This window comes from Epinephelus lanceolatus, chromosome 18 (genome assembly GCF_041903045.1).
Source record: "Epinephelus lanceolatus isolate andai-2023 chromosome 18, ASM4190304v1, whole genome shotgun sequence".
Taxonomy (NCBI): Eukaryota; Metazoa; Chordata; class Actinopteri; order Perciformes; family Serranidae; genus Epinephelus; species Epinephelus lanceolatus.
In genome coordinates this window covers 10,290,883-10,308,406 of record NC_135751.1, presented here as the reverse complement: position 1 = coordinate 10,308,406, position 17,524 = coordinate 10,290,883, and the positions used below count along the sequence as shown (strand labels likewise).

Here is a 17,524-nt window from a genome sequence, read left to right as displayed (position 1 = left end):
ACCCAGTGTGCAAGAAGTGTCTTCTAGTGGCCCTTCCAGTGAAGAAAACATGATGCAGCAGTGCCATATAGACTGCCTACACCCTGGTGGCTAACTGCATGCAGCTGGTGTCCCTATCTTTTATTTATTTTTTCACCCTCAGATAGCCTAAGAAGGACCTGAACTTTTCCTTTAAAGTGCAAATTCACAGGGTTGCTACACATTTGTGGGGATTCACCCCAGGTTTCAGGGTGAATACTGAATTAAGGTTGAGATGCATCTTTGAGATTTACACAGGTTGCTCTTGACCTAGCTACTTGTCCTTTTAAATAAAATAAAAACAAATATTAATAGTATGATATTAATAATAAAAACTGCTCAACTAAAGAAATAACACTGACTTGCATAAACTTATGAAAATAATTTACATACATGACATTTAACGGAAAACGTGGATTTTACATAAAGTTACAGTGTGTGGCAGTGCTCAACAGTTAAATAAAGGTTTGGGAGGGAAAAAATGGAAGGTTGGAGGACGGGACTTGTTTCTTCTATACGATTGGTTTTCAAACACGTCTGTCAAATGTACTACTTCCGGTCTGTCCGGTTGCTTAGTAACAGCTCCTATGCGCTCCATCCGTCCACCAAACAGAAGCTAGCCAGATGGTTTATTTCAGATTTTGGAAACACACCACGTTACAAGTGATTTGTTGTCGTTAAAACTAGTCGTGTGAAGCCATGACAACTATAAAAGACGGAGAGTACACGTCTACAATCTACAAACTGGTGAGAATATTGTCCTTTTGGTAGAGGTTAGCCTCTTATCTTACTGGTCAGCTAGCGGCGTTAGCTCAGGCCGAAACTCCAGTCAAAAGTCGTTCAATTTAGTGTTTATTAGTTTAGTTTATTGAAAAGCACGCACTCGATATATAACACCCTCGGAATTGCGATTGACTGCATGTAAATTCAGCATACATTTAATACAACAAGTACGAAATACACATTAAAAGTTAAACTTTTGCTGTATTATTGTACGTTATCGGTACTGCGTCACAAAATAATCTCTTAACTGTAGTTCAGCGTAACGTTATGAAATGGTGAACTAAAGTTAACGTTAGACTCCACATAACGTCATTTTAAACAGATTGTATCAGCAGCAGTTTCCCTGCTAGATTACGCCAATGTGAACAATAGTTATTGGGAATGCTGTATTAACTATCATCATATCACAGTTCATTTTCTGTCTTTTAGATTAAAGACGGCCAGTATGTGGAGGCAATTCATACCCTGAACGGCCAACTTCAAAAACACACGAAGGTAAGTGTTTGAAACAGTGTGTGAAACACGTGTAACGGTAGGATATATCTTTCAGGATGTCTGCAGGTCTTTTATAAGTCTGTTATTACAAGTATTGAGCCTATAATGTAACTGAATTAACGTTACCTTAAATCGAAACAATTACTTAGTCGACAGAAAATTAAGCTTCAAATTTCTGATGATCAATCAATTGTTTAAGTCACTTTTCAAAGCAAATCCCCAAATTCACTGGCAGGTTTACAAATGCAAGGATTCGCTGATTTTTCTGCTTTATTTCATTGCAAATAAAGCCAAAATGAGTAATATATTAATTGATCAATAAAAAAAATGTTGTTTACTATTTAAATATCTCTTGGAGTAATTTTTAAGCAAAAATGCCAAATATTTACTTGTACTAGCTTTTTTATCGACATAACAAATAATCAATCAATTGAGAAAATAATTGACAGATTAATCGATAATGAAAATGATTGTGGGGCTTTGGTACCATAGGATGGACAAACTAAGACACTTAAAGACATTGCAGTGGGCCTCAAGAAAATTGTTACTACAGTGTATTTTCTCACATATAATAGACAAAGCTATTTATTAAACAAAGAACTAATTGCCAAATGAATCAATAATAAAAATCATAATTTATTTGTAGCCCTAATGGCAATGATGTGATTTAGTCTTTAATGTAAAATCTATTGCATGATTTTAAAAAATACAGGTTATGCTCATTTATATAAATCGATTATTTATGATTTATATTTATTTAAAAAAAACAAACAGTTTTTAAAAGTACATTTTATGCTATAATACTTGACAGACATTCCATTTAATATTTTATTGTTGTTGTAGATGCTTTGTGAATGGCTCAGATGGTGTGTTTTTGTTTATCCACACAGCCTCATGTTACAAACACTACAGACGACTGTCAGTTTAGCTCACTCTGTCTGTTAATTGTCACAGTCCAGGGCAGCGCTGTCTCTGCTGGGTTACTGCTACTATCACATCCAGGACTTCACCAACTCTGCGGAGTGCTATGAGCAGCTCACCCAGCTGCATCCAGAGGTGGAGGAGTACAAGGTGTACTATGCCCAGTCGCTTTACAAAGCTGGTGCTTATCCTGAGGCGTTGAAGGCTTCCTTCGTGCTCGACAACCCCAGCAGTCACATCAAGGTACAGCACGTACACACTGCCAGGCTCAAAAAACAGGATGAGGTGAAAACCTTGTATTGCCAAAAGGCCAACTTTTCAGCAGCTCCACTAAGACTCACTGCATTATTTTCTGTTTGGGTTGAGGTGTTTAATCACTGCTTCCTGTTTTGGATTTAACAACGACTCCACCTTATTTACATTGGAATTTTTCACTCTGTTCCCTCCATCTGTTACATTTACATGGGCTTCATCACTGGGAGCTGTTGTTCAACAGGAGTGCTCTAACAAATGCTTATGGGCCACAAATGCACAACTAATGAAATAAACAAAAATGTGTATAGCTCATCAACAGGGAACACATTGTTTCACCAGAAAGCCAAAATAATGCTGCCTTCAAATTGAATTCAAGTTCATGGTAGTGATATGAGAGATCAAGTAGGAACATCATGTAATTCCCACAGAGTATGTGTGAATTTATTGTGGAAAAACAGGTTCCAGCTGATGAAAATGAATTATGGATGCCTGGATCAGAGTCTGTAGTTCATGCTATTGCGTAATTATTTGCCCCAAAGTCAAACCAGCAATTTACCTTTACCTTTGGTTTATCCCCTCTCTCTCTCTGGCACAGATGGTGAAGCTTCAAGCCTGTATCAAATATTGCGAGGAAGATTACTCTGCTGCCAAGGTGACGAGCTCTCTAGCATTATCTGTTAATGCATACAAATTATACCATTTCCATTCAGTGCGGTGGCAGTTTGAATCATTATTATCTGCAGCCAAATATGCACATCCATTAATTTTCTACCAACTGCACTAACTCTGTGTACGTGTGTGTGTGTGTGTGTGTGTGTGTGTGTGTGTGTGTACAGTCACTGCTGGAGCAGCTGCCCCAGGAAGACCCAGACTACGTCTACAATATGGGCTGTTTGCTTTACCAAGACGGCAAGTATGAGGAGGCCTGCAAGAAGCTTATGTCTGCCATGCAAGTGCTGGGATATGTGCCAGGTAGTAATCAAAGACACACACATGAATACACCTTCAGTGGCTGTTGCTACACAATACTGCACATTTTTATGTATGTTGACATGACCTTTAACAGAGAAAAAGAGCTGACGTGTCACATCACCCAACAAAGGTCACTAGACTGATCACAAGATAAAATGCTTTGGGATCTCATTAAGTTGAAGCGCCAGTGATTGATTGATCATGACATCATATGTTCGCTTTGCAGTCGTTAATCAGAGCATCACAAATTTTAAGAAAAAATTTGGTAGGCTATCAGATCGACATTTGGTCAAAAATCATCCCTACAGGCACCGTTTAAGTTCATCTTGTCATCTCTGTCTTTCTGCCACTCCTCTCTCTCAGCATTGTCCTACAACATCGCCCTATGTTACTACAGCCTGAAGAACTATGCTCAGGCCCTCAAATACATTGGGGAGATCATTGAGCGAGGCATCAGAGAACATCCAGGTAAAACCATTCACATTGGAACTGTAATCTTCTCATCTATGATAATTCAACAAACAGACTCATTCCTCGTTACAGGAGTTAGAGTGTCAGAGTGACATTTTTAATGTAATTTTTTAACAATGCACTTGTTCGATCTTTTTAAATTTTGACTTAAGTTAAATGAGTCTAGTTACATCATTTGATGACCTTACTTTGTGTTTCTGTGCACCAGAGCTGAGTGTCGGGATGACGACAGAGGGCATTGACGTCCACAGTGTGGGCAACACACTGGTGCTGCATCAGACAGCCCTGATTGAAGCCTTCAACCTCAAAGCTGCCATTGAATACCAGCTAAAGAACTGTATGAACCTCACTCACTGACTTTATAACTTAACATGTGATATACATACAAGTAGAAGGTTGGAGGGAGAGATGAGAGTGCTTCATATTCACAAAATAACATAGCTATAAAAAAAAACAAAAACACGCCAGTTAAAGTCATAACTTGGGGCATTCACAGAGAATTAATTCTTTGACTGCATCTCCATAAATAATACAACACAACAGTGATTTAACCTTCAGCCAGTCTACATCTTTTTAATTGCCTTGTGACTTAAAGGTCTAGTGTGCAGGAATTTATTGGCAGAACAGAAACTTCTCCTTTGTGCCAAGCGTGTAGGAGAACTGCAGTGTCTGATGCAAAAATGTGAATAGTCTTGTCTAGAGCCAGTGTTTGATTTGTTCTTTCTGGGCTACTGTAGAGCAGCATGGCGGACTCTGGAAGAGGGCCTACTCTGTTTGTAGATATAATGGCTCATTCTAAGTTACAATAAGTTTTTGACCACTAGTAGCACCATAAAGCAGTGTTTTTACAAGATGAGGAGGACTGCAAACTGGTACATATTGGTATAAACTAGAGCTGAAACAACTCCTCAAGAAACTTGAGTAGCTCGATCATTGAATATCATTTTTGAATCCACATCACTACATAGAGCACACTGTGTTTCACATGTTGCAATGTAGACTAACATTAAATGCAAATTAACAACGTTCAGCATTCCTCTGGTCTGCCAGCACCTGGAGCTACCCTGCTCTTCTGCCAGTGAAAGTCTGCCCGGGGACCCCTGCCAGCAGATGAGCAGGGAGCTCAGGGCAGTACTGAGGGAAACACCATTCATCTGCACACACTGCGATGACACCAAGCTTGTTGAAAAGCGACAAAGTGTCTCTTTTAAGAATGTTAATATGCTGGCTAGATAGGCTTTAACAAATTGACTGCAGCATTTTGATTTCTCGAGCAAACTTAGCCAACTTAGGGATACAGCCACAGACAATAAAATGCTACAGTCAATTTGTAACATCCCGAGCTTCATTCATGTTATTATGATAATCACACAAACAAAAATGCACACACAAACACACACCTACCCTCCTCACAGTGATACATAAAATACCCCAAAATGCAATCAGATGGTGTAAGAGGGAGTTGGAGCCTAATTATTGTATGCAATTTAAACAATCGAAATGTTGATTCTTCTGAAAAGGAAACCAATTATTCATTCAAACAAAAGTATTTTGTATCCGATAACTCAATTAATTGATGGATTAATTAGTAAAATACTTGATTACTTAAATAATCTATAACTGCAGCCCTAGTGAAAACAATACAGGATTTTAGATTTTCATAAAAATGGTTTTATTGGTAAGGAAATGTTTTCAAAACATTTGTTAGGCCTCAGGAATCATACACACGGTGCACTGTGGTGGAAAACACTGAAACTTTTTTTTGTTTAAAGGAAAACTTCACAGGGCACCTTTAAGTGTTGATTATTTGAGTTTCTTTGAATTAAGTTTACATAATTTGTTCATTGCCCAAAGACATGTGTAGGAGAAACACTGATATAGAATAAAGCTAACCACTTTCTTTTTTGTTTTGTTTTGTGTATTTCCTTGCAGTGAAAGGAGCTCAGGAGGCTTTGACAGACATGCCGCCCAGATCAGAGGAGGTGTGTGTGTGTGTGTGTGTGTGTGTGTGTGTGTGTGTGTGTGTGTGTGTGTGTGTGTGTGTGTGCATGCATGCATGCAGCTGGATTCTCTACACCCCTTGGTTAGGTGTGATTGTTCTGATATAATCTGAATTAGTGCTGCCTGGACCTGCCCTGCTAACAGCCTGGAGATAACAGAGATTAATAGAATATTAGGATAGAGACATAGGTGTGAAGGCTTACATGGAGGTGATTATGATAGTTTTATCGTCTTGAAACTGCTTCATTAAAATTAATGTGCAGATGGGGCACTGTCCTTGGTCCAGTGTGTAACTGCCACTGAGTCATGACACTTTTCAACCTGAGTTGAAAGTTGGAAAAGTGTACAATTAGTGCCTCCTAGTGGAATTTAATACCTTCTAAAGTTGTCACAGTTTCTATGCTTCTAAACAGACTGCAGAATCATGTTTGAGGGTCATTCACTGAAAAATCCCAAATGTTTTCACCTAATAGTTTGTAAAGTGTATAAAGAGAATGCTTTTACAGAGGCATGAAACATAGTGTGTCATACTGTATGCTGTGATGTGCATGTTTTGGCAGGAGCTGGACCCAGTGACGCTCCACAACCAGGCTCTGGTGAACATGGACACAAAGCCATCAGAGGGTTTTGAGAAGCTGGCCTTCCTGCTGCAGCAGCCCTCCTTCCCCCCAGTCACGTTTGGAAACCTGCTTCTGCTCTACTGCAAACATGAGGTACGCAACAGGGTGACCTGCAGAAAGGTCCCACACTGAATCAACTGTGGCTTTAATTGTTCTAGAGAAAGGAATCGTTACCTGCTTAAGGACGGCTGGACTTACAAAGAACTTTCACATCCAGCCTGTGGCAGTTTGACAAAAGTGTGTATTTTTCCCCCAAAGTTTGTGACACAACTAATTCCACACTATATTTTGGGACTGAAAAACATCCACATTCACACAAAGTAACTTTATCTGTCAAATGGTCCATTACTGACCATGATCCAGCCAAACATCTCTGCTTTCAGGCCCTGTCTACACTTATACAGATATTTTTTAATATGGTGTTTTCCCCCTCCATTTTGAATAAGAATTCTGTCCACACAGCCTTTGTTTTATTAAATATCTCAATCAACACTACAACTTAAATACGACTATAAAAGCTCATAGGTGTTAGTTGTCGTCCATGGTCTCTTCTTGTTGCAAAGGTAGTAAAGTGTATGGTCTACCTTGTCCAAAATACCTCTCATCTCTGTTGATTCCCCTTTGGATATATGGACAAAGGAGCTCATTCAAAGATACATATAATGCTCTTGACATGCAAAGTTTTCTCCTCATCGACAACAATCCCACTCTAAAAATTGTCCCACTATCTGCTGGTTTGACCACCCTGATCCAAAACTGTCATTTGTGGTTAACTTTAAACCACAAACACTGAGGCAGACCAAATAACACTGGGTGTAGCAAACGCCTCCGTCTGTCCATGAAGTGGTGCAGCATTACTAGATGAAGATGTAAAGTAGTCATTAGACCAAGCAGTGCTAATAAAATGTAAACCAACTGGTAGACTGCCATTGTTTGTTGTAGTTTCTGGCACTGTTACCCAAATGCTTTGTTTTAGATGTTCACATAGACACACAGTAACCTGAGTTTTGAAAAATCTGCACCTTAGAAGGTGCTTCCAAAAAGTTGCGTTTTAGTGACTTAGAACTTCATGCGTGACTGAGAGGCCAAAATGTAGAGGAAGTTATCCATTTTCAGAGATATCTGTATGTGTGTAGACAGGGCCTCTCTGTCAGTGAAAATGTTTTTATTCTGACTCCAGAGGAGTGTAACACATAATTCCTCACATTCATCTAAAACACAGGATTAACACACTTTGAACTGTCCGGTCTGGAAATACAGATTCCTCCTGTCCTCCTGACTTTGTTTTTTGTGGTCTGATCGCTTCGTGTAATTCTCCTTTCAACGCAAGGCCGACTCACATCGGACCGCAGCTCACTGAACACAAGACAGCCGTTATATACTGATGCATAAATAGCTTCCAACAGCTGCTGACATTCTTGTTAAGGACATGCAGAATTACAATACATCAATATGCAGTTCTACAGCAAAAGAAACACCTGAGAGAGAATGATTTGTTTGTGAATGTTTATTTTCCCTGAGTAAATTAAAAGTTTCCCTCTAAATAGTTTTGGCAGCTAGATAAAGCAAACAACTGCGTATGATAACCTTGGTCATACCAGGCTTGTTATACTGAATGATATTAGATTGAACAGCTCTTCATGAAAGTTTCCATCCTGTGGAGCTGTCTTCATTATACAGAGAATTATTGTTCAAAAACATGACACCCCTCTGTTACACTAAGACGTGACTGTGTCAGCATTTTCCACCATACGGTACCAGTGAGAGTCCATGCAGGGAGTAGCAGTGTTTTGAAAAGGATTTGGCATCATGTGGTGTGAGTCTTATTGGAAAGGGGTCCAAACACACAGAGAGGTGTGGGTCTTTCATTAAAATGGTATTAATGTCTCTGCTGGATCTTTCTCTCTTTCTCTCTCTCTCTGTCAGTACTTTGACCTGGCAGCTGATGTCCTGGCAGAGAACGCCCATCTCACCTACAAGTTCCTCTCGCCAGTAAGTTACTGGACTGATTCATATGTTTTTATTAACAATCACACCAGGTCCTAATTCACACTTCAGGAGCCCTATTTTTGTGTGTCTGTTTGCCTACACAAATATAAAAATGCAAAATGTCCCTTGACTAAATAATCATGACAGGTTTCTCATGACAGGATCCATATTAATTGTGTGTTTGTCCTTTTCAGTACATGTATGAGTTTCTTGATGCCTTGTTGACCTGCCAGACAGCACCAGAGGAGGTATTGAAAAACATTTTATCATCAAGCTGCAATGGATTAAATGACTGTGTGTAATGTATTAGTAGTTACAAACTCCCAGAGGAGTATCATCAACCCTGCATTTCTCCTCAGTGTTTTAGCATCTTTCAGCTCAATGGTTTGTTTTTTACACATTTACTGCATGATTCAGTCTCAGAACTCTTTTACAGTAGTACTCCGCTGTTGTCAGGAAACGATCATAAAGCTGGTTTAAACAGGCAAGGGTTTGCTCATAAATTCACCATAACAACTTTTATAAGGTGAAAATATGTCACTTTTGTGTTAACAGCTTGTACAGTTGCCCCAAAATGGTTGAACAGTTGGTGTATATACTGTAGCTAAGAGAATGTCCATTGGTCCCAGGGATAAATATTTTTTAAAACTAATGAGCCAGTTTAAGTTGCATAAAACATTGCACTTTGGTGGTTCCTGAAAGCAGGGACTTGAATTTATTCGAATTTTGAAACGTGTGGACATCACACTTTCACACTTCAAACATTATCAGTTTCATTTGGTCAAACATGTTTGAACCACTTGGGATGGAATAAAAGTTTTGGAAGGAACCTGCAAAATGAGATTTGAAGTTTCTATGGGTCATTTTGAGTAAGCTGGTCAAAGTAACCAAATAATTACAGAGGAGCTTTAATTCTCAGGATGCAGGTACTTCATGTTTTTATTGCATTGTCTTTGTATCCAGCTTCTGACCCACTGACACTCGATGGAAGTGCACAAAACTATCTGTGCTGACTTTGTAATTTTGATTAATTTTAAATTATTGAAATTAATTTACTGTCTGTTTGTTTCACAGGCTTTTAGGAAGTTTGATGAGATGAACGCCAAACTGACAGAGCAGTTACGAAAACTGGCCAAGCAGGTTGTTTGCCTCTGCCTTCTTCTTTATGTTCTTTCTATATTTATTTTTTATTTGTTATATATTGTACTGTAGGTATGTTTATTTTTATATCTATATCTATATTTAATTTGCAGATAATACATATTAGACATACAAACACCTGCTGATGTAGTTTTATCTGTCTGTTGAGCCATTCCAGACAAATCATAATGAAACACTTTGCTGAGTTACAGCCATATTTTACAGTTAAAAGTTGGCCTTTCAGGGATTTTTCCCAATACGTTGTAACTTGTAATTATAAAGAAAGTATAGATTTTGATGTAAAGAAGCTCAGGGAGTTTTGGCTGACTGTTGTTTGTGTCCGTCTTCCCCAAGGTGCAGGAGGCCAGGTTGGCTCGAGACGATGAAGTGCAGAAGAAAGCTCTGCAGGACTACGACTTGATGCAGGAGAAGTGAGGGGACACACACACACACACATACACACTTAAACACACAGTGCTGAGATGTGGGAAGTAAGGTATTTTGAATGCATTCTAAACAGATGGAAAAATAGGAGTCTGATTGCTGATATCTTGCACCAATATTTTAACATTTTTAAATATTTTAACATGACACATGAGAAATTGCACAGCCTACCTATACGCCTGAACCATTTTAATACCTATAAATCATATATTTATGTAGATATCCAACCCTTAGTTCTTTCTTTTGCTCTAATTATTGTTATTTGACACTTGCCTTTTTAGCACAGCTGCCAGAGCATGCCACCCTGTATTTCACTGCACATGTTGTATAAGCCAGTGACATATGAAATCTTTGAATCTTGAATTATTCATATACCAATGTTCAGGCAATGCAAGAAGTAACAATAACAAGAAGAAATGTGTTGTTTGGAGCTTAAAAAAGAAACCTTTGACATATCATTTAGATCACAGGACACCAATACTCTACATATTATGCTTCACAATTTTAACCAAAGGCATCAGTCCAGTTAGTTAAATTACAGCAAAGAATTGTCTTGGAGAAATACAAAAGCATATTCATCATTTAATTGACCCGGTCGCAGGTACATTGTGGTCCTGATGGCTCAAGCCAAGATCTACTGGAACAGGGAGAACTTTCAGATGGTGGAGAAGATTTTCCGCAAGTCGGTGGAGGTCTGTAATGAGGACGACACATGGAAGCTGAATGTAGCCCACGTGCTCTTCATGCAGAACAAGTACAAGGAGGCCATCGGCTTCTACGAGCCCATCGTAAAGAAGCACTACGATAACGTGAGTGTTTCAAGATGGCTGGTCACAATCATGAAGAATATGAAGAAATATGTGGAGGGAGATTCAGAGTATAAGTGCAAGCTTCATTACTGAGAAAAATGCATTACCACTTTATTGTATTTTGAAGCAAATCTTCAAATACAAAGTTGTTGATCAGCACCACTGACAGTCTGAGGTCAGGAGTAAGTGTTTAAAGTTTGCCTTTCTGTCCAGGTGGAGCAGTGTAACATTCAGGAGTGTCCCTGCAAGTGCAAACCCTCGGTAAAACTAGAGACCAAACAGCTCTGTATTGGTTCCCCTGCAGTGTCTTTACATCTGTGCAAGTGTGCATGACATCTGTTTTGATGATTTTCTGCTGTTACTGCTTTTGTGTGGGGATTTTATATGACTTGTTTGTTTGCAGTGGTGCTCATGTCATTTAAAGGTTTAAAGGTTTTTAAAGGTCCGAGTGCTGGCTGGAAATATTTTGCAAAATGAGCCAAAGTGTGTGTGTGTGTGTGTGTGTGTGTGTGTGTGTGTGCGTGCGTGCCTGTGTGTGTGTGTGTGTGTGTGTGTGTGTGTGTGTGTTTCACTGTAGATCCTGAATGTGAGCGCTGTGGTCCTGGCCAACCTATGTGTGTCCTACATCCTGACCAGCCAGAATGAGGAGGTACTGTGCAAAGAGTTGGCTCAGTGTTTTCAGTTGTTAAATAATCATATACAGTATGTGATAATATAATAAATGTATGCAAAAAGCATGATAAATCATCAAATTTATTTTCACTGTCATGATATATAATACAGTATAATACCATTCTGCATAATGACTACTTTTAATTTTAAAACTTTAAGTACATTTTGCTAAAAGATTTTGTCCTTTAACTTAAGTTAAATTTTAAAATCAGGGCTCTTACCTGTAATGGAGTGTTAGTAAGGTGTGTTGTTACTTAATTCAATATAGGATCTGTATACGACTTTTCAGCACTGCTTTTACATGTAATACTTTACTGTAAGTATGTTCTGAATAATACTCATGTACTTTTGCTAACTTTGCTAAGGCAAATAAGTTAACTTTCATGTGTTGCCTGTAGATGTTTTTGCTTCGTGTGTTTGTATGGGGGGAACTTTTTTAGGGTTAATTAACATTTTTCTGCCTTGTGTCATTTTTTTTGTCACTTTTTTCTGAAGTACACGGTATGAATTTGTCTCTCCTCTGTTTCCTCCTTAAACAGGCTGAAGAGCTAATGAGAAAGATTGAGAAAGAGGAGGAGCAGATCTCCTACGACGACCCCGAAAAGAAGGTCTTCCACCTCTGCATTGTCAACCTGGTGATCGGGTGAGTTCCAGCTGTGGCTGCTGCTTTTCACTAATCCTGCTGGAAAACTGACTCAGGGCCTGCTTGTACTTTTTTAGTAGCAGAGAGTTTTGACTGAAGCTTTTTATAATCTGATTTTGCATCGCTCTGTGCACCTCATTTTTTTCTGCTCCTGAAACCTCATGAATTTAGGACCACTTGTTCATATTATGCCTTATATGTTTTTAGTGTCCTGGCTTTCAAAACAAATTCTACCCCTGAAACAATTAAGACTATCAACCTGTCCATCTATATATCTTTACTGTAAGCTTTAATGTAGAAAGTCATTTTAATAAATATATACAAAATATGTAATATAACCATGAACTAGTATTAAAATAATCCAGTATGTTTTTTAAAACTGTGTGATACTTTGTTCTGAATGAGCAAACAGCCAATCACATGACTGGGTTTGCCCACTTAAGGTGGAATGACAATAAGGTTAAATGTATACAAGCAGACTTATTGAAAGGGATTAAAAAACAAAAGGCACCTTACATTTAAAGAACTATCCAAATCTGTAATAAAATATTGTGACTCAAAGTTCACTTGCTAGCCTTTTCTGCAACTGTCAACCATATTCCACAGTCTTTTTCAGTAAATTCACCTTGCCTCAGTGTCATCAACTGAGCTGAGTATGGTACTAAGTCAGGTCATGTGACACATAAGCAAGTTCTATTCGATGAATAAGAAGAAGGAAGAAACTTGAGTTTAGAGTATATATTCACATATTCTGTATCTTTTCCAAAGTCAAGAATGGATCTCCAGGCTCAACCATGCAGACAGAAAAAGGAAATAGATGTTGATTAAAATTACCTCTTATCACTGCTTTGTCTGAAGTTTTGTTTTCTTTCAGGACACTGTACTGTGCCAAGGGGAACTACGACTTTGGCATCTCTCGTGTCATCAAGAGCCTGGAGCCGTACAATAAAAAGGTCAGCCATTTATTAGTTCTCCGGGTTTTCTGATAGTTTGTAGCAATGCTTAAATGACAGGTTACATTCAAAGCATATTTAAATGGCAGCAGGCATCTTTTCACTGTTTCACAGGCTCAATGATGGACAGTGGATCATAAACATAACTATGAGAGTGTTTATTATTAAAATGTCACATTTGAAAGACAGGCATTAAGTTTTGAACCAAAAATATAAACCTGGGCCCTCCAGGATTCTCGCTGAGGGTCTTCTCTGAGGCTGAGCTGCTCTTTTTGGGACCTTTTGATCTTATCCAGTTACAACACCGGACTCTGGCTGCAGCTGAGTCCACTAAGCTCCAGCTGAGAACACAAGCCGTCATCCTGAGTGTTTCCCCCTCTCATCCTCACAACAATCACCACCACACAGTCACATTCATGGTAAAAGCAGAGCTGAGTTCAGGAATTTGAAGCCTGGCAGCCACACAGTCACGCCAGCTTCTCCCAACCTGACTATCATGTCTGAATTCTGATTCCTTCAAACAGAAGGAAGACGTCACTGTCACGTACCATCCTGTAAAGTCGAACCATAACTACAACTAAAGCAAAACATTAGCAACACTTTTATTTACATTAATGATACTTACATTTAAAGTATTGTAATACATGTATCCCAGAACTTCTTGTACAACAGCAAGGAACATTAAAGACTGTGTGTGTCTGGATGTGTGTGTAGCTGGGGACGGACACATGGTTCTACGCCAAACGCTGTTTCCTCTCTCTGCTGGAGAACATGTCCAAACACATGGTCATGCTGAGGGACGCTGTGGTACAGGAGTGTATCCAGTTCCTGGAACACTGCGAGGGTGAGCAGCAGTCACACACACACACACACACACACACACACACACACACACACACACCTGCAAAATGCTGGACTGCTGCAGTAACAGTACCGATATTATCTCCACCATCAGTACTTTGAGTAATGACATATAGATGTGCTGATTCTAAATACAACTTATTTCACTCATCAGTTTTTAAATTATTATCATTCTGTTTTTGAATGCATATTTTGCAGCCCATGATCCCATGAGCTCCCCCTAGTGTCACCATCAGGTTATATTTGACCATTAACTAAATAGTTCAGCAACTGTAACTATTTCCAGCTAACTAGCTAACTTCCTATAGTAGTAACCACGCACACCTTCCAAGGCCATCAGCTTGCATATTATTTACCTTTTAAAGGATACTCTTTTAAAACAAGTCAGTTGGAAGTCTAAAGTCGGATGGAGACAACCTTTTCATCCACTCATGAAGCTAATGTTCAATTAGCTAACTAGCTACAGTTGATCAAATATAACAGTGTAAGTGAAAATCTGCTTTTGCCTACTTCTGTCTGAAATCCAGGCCCCATTGTTTCAGAAATGACTCAGCATTTTGAGGCGTAAAGCTGCCGCTGTTATCACTGAAACTGCATATGTGCAAGATAAGAACAGCAACATTGACAGGCGTAGCAGCATGTACTGAAATTTTGTCCATCCAAGGTATGTTGCTCAGATTTTCTCAGAGTATGCATTAATTTCATCAATTTTACTCCTGTACCACCAGCAGGTCACAGTTTCCACCTCCATGCAATAAATGTAAAAATCTGGTCATCTGGTCAAATTCTGGTCAGATTAAATTTTTATTAAATTTGCAGAGACTTCTTTTATGACTTCTCATGCGCTAAGCTGAACTCAGCAAGCTCACCAACGAGCTCCACTGTGCTGAAGCTGATTCAACATTCAGCATGTTAAACATGTTGAATCATGCAAAAAAAGGTGACGGGGCTACGAGGGGCAACTGATGAGGGTGGCAGATGCTCACCCAAAGGCCAATCTTTGACTGATGGCTGATCGTTGGTTTGGTGTGTCAGGCTTTAAGAACCGCAGAATCCCCAGGAAACCTTTTTATAATGCAAGGTGTGACCAACATTTCAGCCTAGAGGCCTGCACTGGTCTGGTTTTAAATACCCACTTCCAAACAGACATCGTGACTTGCAATGCCGTGCCCGCCCCCACCTGACCAATTAGTTATGCAACCCAACCCAACCCATCCACACAAGATCTGCAGCCCAAACTGAAACCACAAATCCTACAATAACCATGTGCTGTTCAAATTATTTGGTTAGGCAGCACGTTAAAAGTGATTATTTTGGGAGATTTATACACCTGAAACTAAGATATTTTAAAATTAAAGTAATATAGTAGTAATAGTAATATTTTTTTTTAATTCTCATAATACTGAGCAACACATCTTTACAATTAACTAACACACCTGATTGATGCAGCTTTCATTATCCAAGTGGCACAGAAGACAGAGCTGACACACAAAGTCAGCAGACAGAGGATTAAAATGTATCTTATATTATTTTAATACATGTATCATCCGCCGCACAAATACCAAACACAAATCACCCTTTGCGAGTCAGGGTACCCACCCCAATGCAGGACTCTGTTTCCACCTTAAGTAGATGCTAGCAGACCTTTATATGTTGTTTAGTTTGAGTTAACACTAATCTGTCTCACCTGTAGCGTACGGTAAGGAGGTTCCCGCCATCATTGAGCAGCCTCTGGAGGAGACCCGCATTCACATTGGCAAGAACACCGTCACCTATGAGGCTCGACTGCTCAAGGCGCTGTTCTACGAGGTCATTGGCTGGAACAAGTGATGTCATCACACAGGTGTCACTGTTATGTGTGAGGTTTTTACCAGATCAGTAAAATCACTGATTATTCTCTGTGTCAATGTTTTTGACATAGAGAAAAATGGACTGGACTTGACTGGAATCAAGAGACACTGGGCACACATTAAGGCCTGCTGTGCATGCTTCAAATCTCTGGGAATCAAAACTATTTCCAGTTCTTGACTTTCTTTTGGGACTCACTCTGCCTTCCTCTGTCTCAACACACACACACACACACACACATCCCAAGGGAAGCTTGTATGTTGATGTTGAGTTGAGCTGGGGCAGTTTTGGCAGAATGATGGCTCCAACAGATCTTACATAACCAGCTTGTGTTCTTTCTCACGTTATAAGGCCTCCTGCTCCGACAAAAGCTCCACTTGACAGACACTTACAGCCAGTAATGTGATCAGAGATTATTTACATTAATAACTACTATTTATATACTATTGTAGAGAATAACATTTGTTTATATACAGCAGACTTTTTTATTGGTTGTTTTTTCTTCTAACGTGAAATACATGATAACATTCTGTATGTACAGTAAGTTCATCTACAGACATTCATAGTTCATGCATATATCCTCTTGGTCAGTGCTGGTTGTGCAGCTGCCTTCTGGCCCTCTCTTTTGGCTTTATATTTAGTCAAAAAATGTTTGTAAGAAGAAAAAACATAATTTAATTTAAAATAAAAATGTTATTTTTGGACAAAAAAAAAAAAAAAAACTTGTGAAGTTTTTCTTTAAGGCTACAGTAAATATTAATTGGCCTTTCAAATAGGGATGCTCCAATCAGGCTTTTAATGGTTGCTAATATTAACCTGTTGATAAGCATGTTTACAGACAGATCCTGCAGAAAAGACCCTGAAAGAACCACTACTAAAGATCAGTATGCTTTAAACAAACTGCTTGTCAGATCATTAAACATCATCTGAAATACCTAACACCTTTCTGATGTCTGAATTTGGGGACTAGCGTTCCCATTTTATGCACAATTACTAGAATAAGAATCAGGTGATACTGTACAATATTTCTCCTTTAATTCATCACATCTCGTCATACTCCAAAATCAACAGGTGTCTTTTCCACCTAAATTCTGGACAGGTCTCCATCCTCTGCAAACTTTTTGTCTCTGAATGATCACAGAGCAGCCTGAAATGTCAAATTCAGTCAAAAACTACCAACCAGGAGATTACATCACAGTTAACACTATCACTGTGTATCCCTTTGACCATAACTTACAAAACTGGTTAAAAAGCTGTGAGTCAAAAAGCTAAGTCCGACCCATTGGCTTACCCTGATTTCATTTAGAAAAAAACAGTTAAATTCTTTAGCTAGCTTGTTGAATCACAGGCCAAATAACAGCCTACATTACTGTATCTGGAGACAACAGCTGCAACCATGTCCAGCTCCACATGGACAGCAACATGAGCTGCCTGGAGATCACGTTAACTCTTTCAGCTGCTCAAGTTATTTGTGAGGAGTATATTCTGATGGTTTTTGTTGGATTGGAGCATCGCTACTTTCAAAAGACATCTCATTTAGAATTAATTAGATGCAAAGCAGATTCAGCATACAGTGAGTAAAGCATCTTCCTCATTATAATCATAGAATACAATATAGAAAAAAAGGTA

General features: G+C 38.9%; 1 protein-coding gene across 2 annotated transcripts; it reads left to right on the top strand.

The window, feature by feature from the left end:
- The first annotated feature begins 586 nt into the window (after positions 1-586).
- On the top strand, positions 587-17,342 carry ift70 (intraflagellar transport 70). Of its 2 annotated transcripts, XM_033644842.2 has the most exons (20): positions 587-765; positions 1,231-1,296; positions 2,251-2,460; positions 3,068-3,124; positions 3,309-3,444; positions 3,808-3,912; positions 4,124-4,252; positions 5,848-5,897; positions 6,477-6,629; positions 8,463-8,528; positions 8,720-8,773; positions 9,600-9,665; positions 10,020-10,096; positions 10,711-10,918; positions 11,132-11,179; positions 11,496-11,567; positions 12,130-12,233; positions 13,108-13,186; positions 13,901-14,030; positions 15,741-17,342. In XM_033644842.2, exons 1-20 carry the CDS (start codon positions 718-720, stop codon positions 15,875-15,877), a joined length of 1,995 nt encoding a protein of 664 aa, XP_033500733.1. In that variant the 5' UTR covers positions 587-717; the 3' UTR covers positions 15,878-17,342. The 2 variants fall into 2 exon arrangements, with proteins under 2 accessions (XP_033500733.1, XP_033500734.1); XM_033644843.2 differs by lacking the exon at positions 11,132-11,179.
- Positions 17,343-17,524: the final 182 nt, after the last annotated feature.

Bases quoted from the DNA above. Each gene is read 5' to 3' on its own strand.
- ift70 (XM_033644842.2), top strand. From the start codon at position 718: ATGACAACTATAAAAGACGGAGAGTACACGTCTACAATCTACAAACTG. The intron at 2,461-3,067 runs GTACAGCACGTA...TCTCTGGCACAG, and splicing joins ACCCCAGCAGTCACATCAAG to ATGGTGAAGCTTCAAGCCTG. The intron at 11,568-12,129 runs GTACTGTGCAAA...CTCCTTAAACAG, and splicing joins TGACCAGCCAGAATGAGGAG to GCTGAAGAGCTAATGAGAAA.